The 12,925-nt window shown below is 44.5% G+C and overlaps 1 protein-coding gene across 1 annotated transcript; it reads left to right on the forward strand.

The window, feature by feature from the left end:
• Positions 1-1,901: 1,901 nt before the first annotated feature.
• On the forward strand, positions 1,902-2,573 carry LOC119923653 (olfactory receptor 1102-like). Its single transcript, XM_038742979.1, has one exon. It carries the CDS (start codon positions 1,902-1,904, stop codon positions 2,571-2,573), a length of 672 nt encoding a protein of 223 aa, XP_038598907.1.
• Positions 2,574-12,925: the final 10,352 nt, after the last annotated feature.

Raw genomic sequence — 12,925 nt, forward strand, 5'->3', positions numbered from 1 at the left:
CATATCCATCAGGAATGTATTTTATTGCCTGTTGTGCCCTCTAGTTCAAAAGCTCCTTGTGGGTAGGGATCATCCATACCTACTCTTTCGTGTTATACTCCTGCAACCACTTAGGACAAGTGCTCTGCACAGTGTAGGCACTAAATAAATACCATCTGAAACACGTGTTTGGTAATTTTTTTGTACTGTTCTCTCCCAAGTTCTTAGTATAGTGCTCTGTACATAGTAAATGCTCCATATTTTTGATCGATTGATTGATTGATTGAAACAAGATCTGCAGGTCAGAGGCCAATGCAAAGATGTAGCTCTTATGCCCCATCTTTCTAAGCCTGTGGCCACTGCCCTATATAACCACATATAATGGAAACAGTGTAATACAATAAGACATGAGAAAATGTTTTATTGATAACAATAATAATAATTGTGGTGGTTGTGAAGCACTTACTATATGGTAAACACTGATCTAAGTGCTGGGTTAGATTTGATGCATTCAGATCAGACAAAGTTCTTGTCCCACAAGAGGCTCACAGTCTAAGTAGGAGAGAGAACAGGTATTGAATCCCCCTTTTACAAATGAGATACCTGAGACAAAGAGATGTTAAGAGACTTGTCCAAGATCACAGAGAAGGCAAGTGGCAGGGCTGGAATTAAAACCCAGGTCTCCACCCTTCCAGGCCTATGAACTTTCCATGCTACTTTTCTGCCTTCATTTACCATCCAGAAATACATTGTATTTCTGTCCCATTTGTATTTGTTCCCAAAGATAATTGGGATCCTCGTTGGGTTATATTCCCCTGAGGCATTTATGTGTATTGAACCCTCAGAGCTAGTTAAGTAAATATAAGTGATGTAGACACAAACCACCTATAGCCCTTCCCTGCCCTGTGATTTTTTGATTATCTGTTCTACAGGTAGGTTAGGCAATTGTAGATTTTGTGGAAAATGAGATATATAATATCGAAATGACTGACCAAATTTCTCATTCGGAATTCCATTTGGAGAAAAGAAAGATTAGCATTTTAGAATATTTGAGTGTATGTCTCTATATGAAGGGTTTTTTTTTTATTCTTACTGATAGCTACTTACCCCAAATCTCAACTGGTATTGAAAGCATAATGATGTCAATCTGGACTCTCTGAAATGTTACTTTGTGTTGCATGATGGATAGGATAAGTGGAAAGTGATTGGAAGTGACTTGCTCAATGTCATTCAGCAGACAAGTGGCAGAGACATGCTGCTTCTCCATCATTTCAGTAGAATTGTTGTAGGGGCCAGAGATAACATGAACCATACTGGCCTAGCTAATAGAGAATGGTTTGGGGAGTCAGAAGGACCTTGGTTCTAATCCCAGCTCCGTCATTTGTTTACTGTATGACCTTGGGCAAGTCATTTAACCCTGTGCCTCGGTTACTTCATCTGTAACATGGGGATTAAGACTGTCAACTCTATATGGGACATGGACTGTGTCCAACCTAATTAGTATGTATCTATCCCAGCGCTCAGTACAGGGCCTGGAACATAGTAAGTGCTTAACAAATACCATAAAAAAAACTTAAAAAATCAGCTGTTTACCATTTTGCCTGCCGCTCTGGGCAGCTGGTCTCCTGCTGTTCAGCCCTCATTCCAATATATTTTTTTTATTATTTTCCTCCAGATAATAAATGCTGAAATGGTGAGGGACAATCACACTGCAGTGACAGGGTTCGTTCTTGTGCGATTGAATGAGAACCCATCGCTTCGGGCTGCCCTGTTTGTACTATTCCTAGCAATTAATGTCTTTATTCTCATGGGAAACCTGGGGATGGTGTTATTAATCTGGATTTATGCCCACCTCCACAGTCCCATGTACTTTTTTTCTCAGCAATTTGTCCTTCTTAGAAATTTGCTATTCCACTGTGACCATGGCCAAAATGCTAACAAGCTTTTTAGTAGAGAAGGTCATTTCTTTTGCTGGATGTGCAGCCCAGATGTATTCCTTTATAGCTCTGGAAACTACTGAATGTTTCCTTCTGGCAGCAGTGTTCTACAACCGCTTCGTGGCCATCCGTAATCCGTTAATATATCTAATTATTATGTCCTCAAAAGCGTATGTCCTCTTGGTCATTGGTTCCTACATAGGTGGCTTTCTTCACTCAGCCCTACATACAGATTGCACTTTTTCATTAACGTTTTCTGGCTATAATGAAATCAATCATTTCTACTGCGACATCACCCCTCTGTTTTACCTCTCTTGTTTGAATACCTCCCTTACCAAACTGCTGCTTTTAAACTTTGTCTTTTTCATTGAAATCATCATGGTGATGGCCATCCTGACCATCAACTCTACCAGAGGCAAGTGCCAGGCTTCCTCCACATGTGCAGGCAATTTGGCTGCTGTGAGCATATACCATGGGACAATACTCTTCATGTACCTAAGGCCCAGCTCCAGTTACTCTTTGGAAATAGATAAAGTGATCACTGTCTTCTATACAGTAATGATCCCAATGATGAACCCTCTGATCTACAGCCTGAGGAACCAGGATGTGCACCCTGTTTTGAGAAAAATTAATCGAGGAATTTATATTTACAGTTAAATTTTGTCAATTAGTAGGAGAACCTATTCCAGTGGTTATAGTGCTGGGATAAGTGCCTGGATGACGTTAGGTGATTCCCTTTGTTACTCTGTGCCTCGATTTTCCCAGCTGAAAAGTGGGAATTAGAATAAATTTACCGTGATTTTTTTCCCATTCAGGATATCTGATTTCAAACCTGAATATCTCATAGTACAAACTGTGCCATTGAGAGTCACTGAGTCCTTACTGAAGCTCTATCAAGTCCTTCAAGAAATTAGAGAGTAATTTAGTTCTTCCTACACTGTAGGGCATTAATTATTAACAGTGACAAGACGATTTTATACAGCTTCCTAAAGTTATTATCTTACCAGGGCTTAGTATTTCCATTAAGTTCAGAAGATGTTAAATATTTTGATTACTTAAAGAGGGTTTTTTTTTCTCCATATTAATTCAAGGCACTGCTGGTGGGGTAATTGCACACAATAATTACATGGCTAAACTCACTCACTGCTGGTACAACTAGAAAATCTTTAATAATGCCAGCTGTGGCATAGAGTCTGCTTTTGAGGCACATATGGATGAAAAACAGGACATTATTGATCACTTTAGCGAAGAGCTATGTACTGGCAATAAATCTGAGGAAAAGCAATATTATGTATCCTCCTACCCTGGAAAATCTTTCACATGACCAGAGATTTTGCATGACCACATGGAACTTAATATGGTCACTACATCTTGCTCACCCACGTAGTGCTTAATCCAATGATGCACAGCTAGATGAATAATTAGAGTACAGAATCCAAATGGTTGCTCAGTTGGGTGGAGAATGACAGAATTTAGAGGCCATGGATCATATAGCTTCTCAGGGAACTGAAGCTCTCGACAACTGTTGGGGTCTCCAGTCTTTCATATAACTCTACGACCTGGATCTACTACAAAAGACTCATTCAGCATCTTAGGCAGTTTCATCAGCCCAACCTGTGAGCCACACTTGATAGCAAATGGCAGGATAAGATGACCAACAGTGAGGTCCTGAGTTACAATTAGCTCACAAACATTGTAAACCAGCTTTAGTGTGAGGAGAACAAACAATAGCAGAAGACCAAAGCAGCTGCTAAATGGAAAATTTAAGTGGGGCACCCATGAGCCGGGTAATCAGAACAAGAGTTTCAGAAACAGGGAAGCAAAAGTCACGAACAAAATGATACATCTACATCTTAACATTTAAGAATTTTATCCCTATTATCGGCACTTATGTACCTATTATTATCATATACATATTTTTATTTGTTTCTGTGTGTATTCAATTATGTAATCTGCTATCTCATTTTGATATTGTTGAACTACTTCCTGTTACATCCTCCTATCACAGAACTAGTAAATAAATTATGTCTGCCTCTCTCAGAGAGTAAGCTGCTTGAGGGTAGAGAGAGTGTATCTTGCCTCAGTTGTATTTCCACAGGTGCTTAGAATATGGCTTTACACTCAGTGGGTGCTCAATCCGTATCACTGATTGATTGATTAATCTACATGTTCTATCCACAATTTCTATTATTTGCATGTCTTATACACTTGTTACTCCAACCCAGCTCCGCTACTTGTCTGCTGTGTGACCTTGGGCAAGTCACTTCACTTCTCTGGGCCTCAGTTTCCTCATCTGTAAAATGGGGATTGAGACTGTGAGCCCCAGGTGGGACAGGGACTGTGTTCAACTCTGATCTGCTTGTATCCACCCCAGTTCTTGGTACAGTGCCTGGAACACTGTTCTACATGGGACTTGTAGTCTAAGTAGAAGAGAGATACCAGATTTATCAGATAAAATGGATATATTGAACAGGTCCTAGCAACAATCCCTATTAACTCTTCTCTGACTAGGAAAATGACCATTAAGAGCAGCATGGCATAATGGATAAAACGTGGTCCTGGAAGTCAGAAGGTCATGGGTTCTTATCCTGGCTCTGCCACTTATCTACTGTGTGAGCTCGGGCAAATCACTTAAATCCTCTATGCCTCATTTCCCTCATCTGTAAAATGGGAATTGAGACTGTGAGCAACACGTGGGACAGAGACTGCATCCAATCCAATTTGCTTATATCCACCCCAGCACTTAGTACAGTGCCTGACACGTAGCAAGTGCTTAACAAATACCAGAATTATCATTATTATTATTATGATTATTTATCCCCCTAATCTTTTTTCCCATCTTTACCAAGTTTCCCATCCATGACAGAATGGCCTCTCCAGTCCTAGAATCACAATAGGTAATAAGATACATGATCTTCTTCCAGCATGCAGGAGTGACTATATTAATATACTTTGCCATGATAATCAGGGCCTAAAATGGCACCTTGAAGTGAATCTTCCAGAGCAAATAAATCCATCCACTCAAAATATTTGAATGTTGTAGGGATAATTCAGATCCAAATACATTTTGAGGTTAGACTTTTGAGATAATGTGGGTCCGGATGGACATATACAGAAAAGTAACCGTCAATCAATATAAATACTGAGGATTTCTTCCTCCCTGGACCAGTAATGTAGAGAGGTAGTTCCCAGGACTATCTAGCCCAAAATATGTCACATTATATGTCCAAATTCATCAAGTAATTCTCCTCACTCAGTTTAATTCAATTTGCATAGGCTGAAAATAATAATAATAATAATAATAATAATAATAATAATAATAACATCATTAAGCACTTACCATGTGCCAAGCACTGTACTAAACACTGGGATAAAATATAAGAAAATTAGGTTGAGCAGTTGGGGCTCACAGTCTGAGTGTCCCGGATATTTATTTTATTTTGCCTGGGACATTAAAGTTACTGAGAGCTATCAATTCCCTGGTTCTCAAGGAGGAAAGTCCTTGAAAGTAGCTTATTTAAGGATTACAGAGTAGGGTGCTGTCTAATTAGGAGACAGAATCCTTCTTCTGCTCCCTGGGAGCTGGCATTTCCTCTGTGATTCCATTCTACCCTGGGAGGAGGGGGCAAGTCTGAGATTCTTAGAGGGAAGCAGAAGCAAACAAAGTGCTCCAGCAGCTTCAAGCAAGAGCCAACTCAGTGAGGATAAACAACTTCTCCTCCTCAGGTCAGTCAGATTGCCAGGTTTCTTTCTGCATTTTTTGTTATGCTCAGAACCAAACCAAATGTTCACCTGACAAGATGTTATCTATCTCACTTTAAGGAAACTGGGTATCGCTTCACTCAGGATAAAATGCTGCCATTGCTATTGAATTAAATTTCCGTTACATAAGACAGGTAATTCATGTTTTTCAGAACCACCCCAAATAAGTGGTGGGAGGGTATGTTCTCTGTCTTTATGAGCTGACCTGCTGCTGCTGCCATCTTGTCTTCTGCTCCAGTACTTCCTGTTGCAGGAATTTCCTTAAAGGTGAACACAACTAAATTCTCCTTTAAAATAAACATATAACATAGCTATTTGAATGCTTGATGCTAATATTTTGTTAATTATCGATTATTAATACTTGAGAAACAGCATGTCTCAGTGGAAAGAGTATGGGCTTGTGAGTCAGAGGGCATGAATTCTAATCACAGCTCCACCATCCATCTGCTGTGTGGCCTTGGGCAAGTCACTTCACTTCTCATCACTTCACTTAGAGAAGCAGCGTGGCTCAGTGGAAAGAGCCCGGGCTTTGGAGTCAGAGGTCATGGGTTTGAATCCCGACTCCACCACATGTCTGCTGTGTGATCTTGGGCAAGTCACTTAACTTCTCTGGGCCTCAGTGACCTCATCTGTAAAATGGGGATTAAGACTGTGAGCCCCACGTGGGACAACCTGATCACCCTGAATCCTCCCCAGTGCTTAGAACAGTGCTTTGCACATAGTAAGCGCTTAACAAATGCCAATTATTATTATTATTATTCTCTGGGCCTCAGTTACCTCATCTGGAAAATGGAGATAAAGACTGTGAGCCCCACGTGGGACAACCTAATTACCTTGTATCTACTCTGGTGCTTAGAACAGTGCTCGGCACATAGTAAGCACTTAACAAATACCATTTGTTGTCCACCAGTGGACTTGGCATGACCGACTCCATCTTATGCATACTGAAAGTAACCCTCCATTTTGTGCAGGCCGAGAGCAACTCCTTCTCCCCTTCTCTCCTTCTGGGTTGTTAATTTGGAGTGCCCGGAGAGGCCAGGTTAGTGGATTTCCTCTCCCTAAGTGGCTGTGGGAGGGAGGTGTGCCCCTTGGTTTAAGGGGTAAGTGGGTTGTCGACCTCAGAAGACGTTCTGAGGGGCCTAGAAGACGTCCTAGAGGTTAAGCTGAAAAGGGGTTCCGGTTGTTGGAACCATGTGCTCAACTCACTCTAAAACAGGCTCGTGTCTGACTACAATTCTCCGATCATGGGACGAGGGTCACCTTCCGGTAACTAAAAGACTGTCTAAAAAACAACTTGTAGGGTGTCACAGGGTCTGGACTCAGTTCTGAGACACACAGAGTTATTATTTCTGGCCCGAGGGAGGGTCTTTTGATCCTCCAACTTTTGTCAAATTCTGGGAGGTTTTATCCTGTTCCCAGTCTGATGAAATATGCTATTGGTATTGTTGGGCTGAAATTATTAAGGTTCAGGCCTCTCAGACTGAAGTAGCAACATAGCCACCCGTAGGAGAAAAGGCTGTGTTGCCTTCAGCCCTGGATCCGCAGCCCCACTCAGCGGACCTGATGGGTACCTCAGTTCCTATTCTCCAGCTTATTTACCTCCAGTACCACTTCTAGCAGTAGTTCTTGAGAACTACCAGCAGATCCCAAGGGCAGACGGGAACATTCATAGTAGTCGGGGTAAGTGCTTATGTCCCTTTTGAGCCTCCAAACTCTTATAACCTGGCAGCAGAATACTCCAAACTTTCAGAAAATCCTCAAGAAGTGTATCAGAGGATCCTGGGAATTTTTAGAACCCATCTTCCTACATGGGCAGTTGTAGAGGAGCTGCTAGAATTGTTTTTCACTTCTGATGAGCGCTCCCGTCTCAGACCTCTGACTGTAAAGTTAGAGAACGGTAGTCAGCCCCATGTAGCATGGCCACCAATCGAGCCTGATTGGAATTTAAATGTGGAAATAGATTGGAATTGCCTTAATCAGGCACAGCAAAATCTCTTGGCCGCCATCCAAAAATTAGGCCATAAATCTCCTAACTGGGACTCCTTTAATGAGATGGCCCAGAAGGAAGGGGAAACCTCTGATGAATTTTTCCCTCATCTTAGTGAGAGAGAAGAGATGATGGTTTAAGGAATTGTATGTGTATGAAGGAAGGAGGAGGGAAAAGGAGAAACAAAGAGAAGAGAATAAATTGCAGTTGAAGGAAACTGCTCAGGCTTCTACATCCTGTGAAGCAGGTGTCCCATAATGGGGGATGATGGGTGGAGAAATTACCATTGGAGGAAATAGTATGAAGGCTAGAGGGAGTGTATGTGAAAGAAAAAGAGACAGAAGTTAATTTTGGTCGAATGTCGGTCTCCCTGTAATACTCCTGTGTTGCCTGTGCGAGAACCGGGCTCCCCTTCATCTTATCAGTTAGTCCAGGTCTTGCGTGCAATTAACTCTTATGTCTTACCCATGCATGCTGTGGTCCCTAGCCCCACGATGGTAGTTAGCTCCATGAGTCCAAAAGCAACCTGTTTTACTTGTATTGATCTGTCATCTTCTTTATCATCCCAGTGGCCTGTGAGAGCCAGTACCTTTTTGCCTTTACTTGGGAGGGCTGTCAACTGACCTGGACGAGACTTCCCCAGGGTTTTGTCCACTCCCCAACCATCTTTTTGAGAGAATTGTACCAAGACCTATATCCCCTCAAATTACCCGAAGTGGTCATTATGTTCCAGTTTGTGGATGACATCCTTATTGCTTGGGGCACGGAGAACCTGTGTTGGTCTGGTTCCCTCCAGGTTCTACCTTATTTGCATCAGCTTAGTCTTAAAGTCAGCCGCGAGAAACTACAGTGGTGTCAACCCCAGGTTAAATATCTTGAGTTCATGTTGAGGGCAGGAGAGAGAGCAATAGCCCCCAAGAGAGCAGGCCTGATTCAGTGCATGCCTCGTCCCACTACCAAACGAAGCTTGAGAGGGTTTCTTGGGGCAGCTGTGTTTTGTCGAGCCTGGATTCCGGAATTTTGGCTGATGACCAGACCCCTTTTTGAGCTCCTAAAAATGACCTCCCCAGAGCCTCTGGACTGGACTCCTGAGGCTGCAGAAGACTTTTGGGCCCAAAAATCGTGCCTGAGTTCAGCCCCTATTTTGGGACTCCCTAACTATAGTAAGCCATTCTATTTGTACGTTCATGAGCACCGCGGAGTGGCCTCAGGTGTCCTGTGCCAAACCCTCGGTCCTCACTATCAGCCAGTAGCCTGTCATTCGGGTATCCTCGATGCTGTATCCGCTGCATAGCTGCAGTGGTAATGTTGCTCAAAAAGTCTCAGGATATCCTCTTGGGCCATCCCGTTGTTGTTCAGACTCCACATGAAATTGTGCACCTCCTTCATGGAGCAGCCACACAAGACTTATCTGTGGCATGTCTGACTAAGTATGAGATTGCCTTATTGGAGAATCCACAGGTACATGAGGAGCACTGTGGCTCCTTGAATCTGGCTACCCTGCTGGAGTCTTCCCAAATGACTGACCAAATTTATGACTGTGACGAGGTATCTCGGGAAAGTGTCGCTCCTCGACCAGACCTATGCGATGAGCCTCTGTCCACTCCTGATCTAACTTTGTTTTTGGATGGCTCCTCCTATATGGATCAAGGTGTGCACCTCACCGGTGCTGCCATTGTTACCCTAACTTCTGTGCTGTGGACTAGCTTGCTTCCAGCTTCCTGTAGTGCTCAGGAAGCTGAGCTCAAAGCCCTTACACAGGCATTATTACTCAGTAAGGGGAAGTATGTGACCATCTATATAGACAGTAAGTATGCCTTTGGGGTCTGTCATGCTACAGGTGCCCTATGGAAAGCCCGTGAGTTTCTTACCTAAAATGGCCATCAGGTTGTTAATAGGGATCGTATAGAGCACCTACTAGGGGACCTCATGCTCCCAGTTGTGGTGGCCATTGTGCATGTGCATGCCCACACCCGAGAAAATGATTCCCTGAGTTTGGGCAATCACCAAGCCAACGAGGCCGACTGTTGGGCAGCCGGGCATGTCACCCCATTTGTGTAGCTCTAGTTTTCCTGTACATCTTGTTTATGGTATGCTGTGTTTTTCAGCTCCTGAAGGCCTGCATCCTATGTGCCTCATCTACCCTGATGTTTCTGCAGCCCCCGATCGAACCCCTGTCCAAGGCTGAGATCATGGACATACAGCACCGTCTGGATGCCGTGTTTCACTGAGGGGGGATTGTTGTACGTAGTCTGTGGGCTGCCATGCCGTCTGTTGTGCCTAGATTTTGTGTGATCTGTTGTCCCTGGATTTTTCTGTCTTTTCCTTTGTGCCTCTAATTTTTTGTCTTTGCCTTGTCCTTTGCTTTAGGTGCCAACTGCGGAAGACCTTTGTTATTCCTAGGAGGGTCATATATGATCTTCCCGGAGGCCGTGGGCATCGGAAGGATCAAAGAGGGGATTGTTGTCCCCCAGGGGACTTGGCATGACTGACTCCATCTTGTGCATACCGACAATAACCCTCCATTTTGGGCAGGCCGAGAGCAACTCCTTTTTGTATTTTATGCAAGACTCAACAACAGAATGTCTTTAAGGCCAGTAACAAGTAACACCTGTCGATGCAAGATTGAAGGGCCGATAACAAGTAACTCCAGTCTGTACGGCAAAGTCCATTCATTCATTTAATCGGATTTATTGAGCACTTACAGTGTGTGGAGAACTGTACTAAGCGCTTGGGAATTACAAGTCGGCAATATATAGAGACAGTCCAACGGGCTCGCAACCTAGAAGGGGGAGACAGACAATATAACAAAACGTGTAGACAGGTGTCAAAATCTTCAGAACAAATAGAATTATAGCTATATGCACATCATTACCAAAATAAAAAAAATAGTAAATATGTACAAGTAAAGTAAATAGAGTAATAAATCTGTTCAAATATATACAAGTGCTGTGGAAAGGGGAAGGAGGTAGGGCAGGGGATGGGGAGGAGGAGATGAAAAAGGGGGTTCAGTCTGGGAAGGCCTCTTGGAGGAGGTGAGCTCTCAGTAGGGCTTTGAAGGGAGGAAGAGAGCTAGCTTGGTGGATGTGTGGAGCGAGGGCATTCCAGGCTAGGGGAAGGACGTGGGCTGAGGGTCAATGGCAAGACAGGTGAGAATGAGGCACAGTGAGGAGATTAGCAGCAGAGGAGTGGAGGATGCAGGCTGGGCTGTAGAAGGAGAGAAGGGAGGTGAAGTAGGAGGGGGCGAGGTGATGGAGAGCCTTGAAGCTGAGAGTGAGGAGTTTTAGCCTAATGCAAAGGTTGACTGGCAGCCACTGGAGATTTTTCGAGGAGGGGAGTAACATGCCCAGAGCGTTTCTGTACAAAGATAATTCGGGCAGCAGAGTGAAGTATAGACTGAAGTGGGGAGAGACAGGAGGATGGGAGATCAGAGAGGAGGCTGATGCAGTAATCCAGTCGGAATCCAGTCGGGATAGGATGAGAGATTGAACCAACAAGGTAGCGGTCTGGATAGAGAAGAAAGGGCGGATCTTGGCGATGTTGTGGTGGTGAGACCGGCAGGTTTTGGTGACGGATTGGATGTGTGGGGTGAACGAGAGAGCAGAGTCGAGGATGACACCAACGTTGTGGGCTTGTGAGATGGGAAGGATGGTACTGCCGTCTACAGTGATGGAAAAGTCAGGGAGAGGGCACGGTTTGGGCGGGAAGATAAGGAGTTCAGTCTTGGACATATTGAGTTTTAGATGGCGGGCAGACATCCAGATGGAAATGTCCTGAAGGCAGGAGGAGATACGAGCCTGGAGGGAGGGAGAGAGAACTGGGGCAGAGATCTAGATTTGGGTGTCATCAGCATAGAGATGATAGTTGAAGCCGTGGGAGCAAAAGAGTTTACCAAGGGAGTGAGTGTAGATAGAGAAAAGAAGGGCACCAAGAACTGACCATTGAAGAACCCCTACAGTAAGGGGATGGGAGGGGAAGGAGGAGGCCGCAAAGGAGACTGAGAATGAACAGCTGGAGAGATAAGAGGAGAACCAGGAGAGGACGGAGTCAGTGAAGCCCTAGTTGGATAGCTTGTCGAGGAAAAGGGGGTGATCGACAGTGTGGAAGGCAGCTGAGAGGTCGAGAAGGATTAGGATAGAGTAGGAGCCATTGGATTTGGCAGGAAGGAGGTCACTGGTGACCGTTGAGAGGGCAGTTTCGGAGGCGTGTAGGAGATGGAAGCCAGATTGGAGGGGTTCAAGGAGAGACTTGTCATTGAGGAATTCGTGGAAGCTGGTGTAGACGACTCATTCTAGGAGTTTGGAAAGGAATAGTAGGAGTGAGATAGGGCTATAACTATAAGGGGAGCTGGGGTCAAGAGAGGGTTTTTTTGGGATGGGGGAGATGTGGGCATGTTTGGCTCACATCCAAGCCGTCACCAAAACCTGCCAGTCTCAGCTCCGCAACATTGCCAAGATCCGCCCTTTCCTCTCCATCCATACCGCTACCCTGCTCATTCAAGCTCTCATCCTATCCCGTGTGGACTACTGCACCAGCCTTCTCTCTGATCTCCCATCCTCGTGTCTCTCTCCACTTCAATCCATACTTCATGCTGCTGCCCGGATTATCTTTTTCCAGAAACGCTCTGGGCATATTACTCCCCTCCTCAAAAATCTCCAGTGGCTACCAATCAATCTGCGCATCAGGCAGAAACTCCTCACCCTGGGCTTCAAGGCTCTCCATCACCTCGCCCCCTCCTACCTCACCTCCCTTCTCTCCTTCTACTGCCCAGCCCGCACCCTCCGCTCCTCTGCTGCTAATCTCCTCACCGTACCTCGTTCTCGCCTGTCCTGCCATCGACCCCTGGCCCACGTCATCCCCCGGGCCTGGAATGCCCTCCCTCTGCCCATCCACCAAGCTAGCTCTCTTCCTCCCTTCAAGGCCCTGCTGAGAGCTCACCTCCTCCAGGAGGCCTTCCCAGACTGAGCCCCTTCCTTCCTTTCCCCCTCGTCCTCCTCTCCATCCCCCCATCTTACCTCCTTCCCTTCCCCACAGCACCTGTATATATGTATATATGTTTGTACATATTTATTACTCTATTTATTTATTTATTTATTTATTTATTTATTTATTTTACTTGTACATATCTATCCTATTTATTTTATTTTGTTAGTATGTTTGGTTTTGTTCTCTGTCTCCCCCTTTTAGACTGTGAGCCCACTGTTGGGTAGGGACTGTGTCTACATGTTGCCAATTTGTACTTCCCAAGCGCTTAGTACAG

Source organism: Tachyglossus aculeatus, unplaced genomic scaffold (assembly GCF_015852505.1).
Source record: "Tachyglossus aculeatus isolate mTacAcu1 unplaced genomic scaffold, mTacAcu1.pri scaffold_212_arrow_ctg1, whole genome shotgun sequence".
Lineage (NCBI taxonomy): Eukaryota > Metazoa > Chordata > Mammalia > Monotremata > Tachyglossidae > Tachyglossus > Tachyglossus aculeatus.

What these genes read in the sequence shown, in the direction of transcription:
- LOC119923653 (XM_038742979.1), top strand. Translation starts at nt 1,902, where the DNA reads ATGGCCAAAATGCTAACAAGCTTTTTAGTAGAGAAGGTCATTTCTTTT.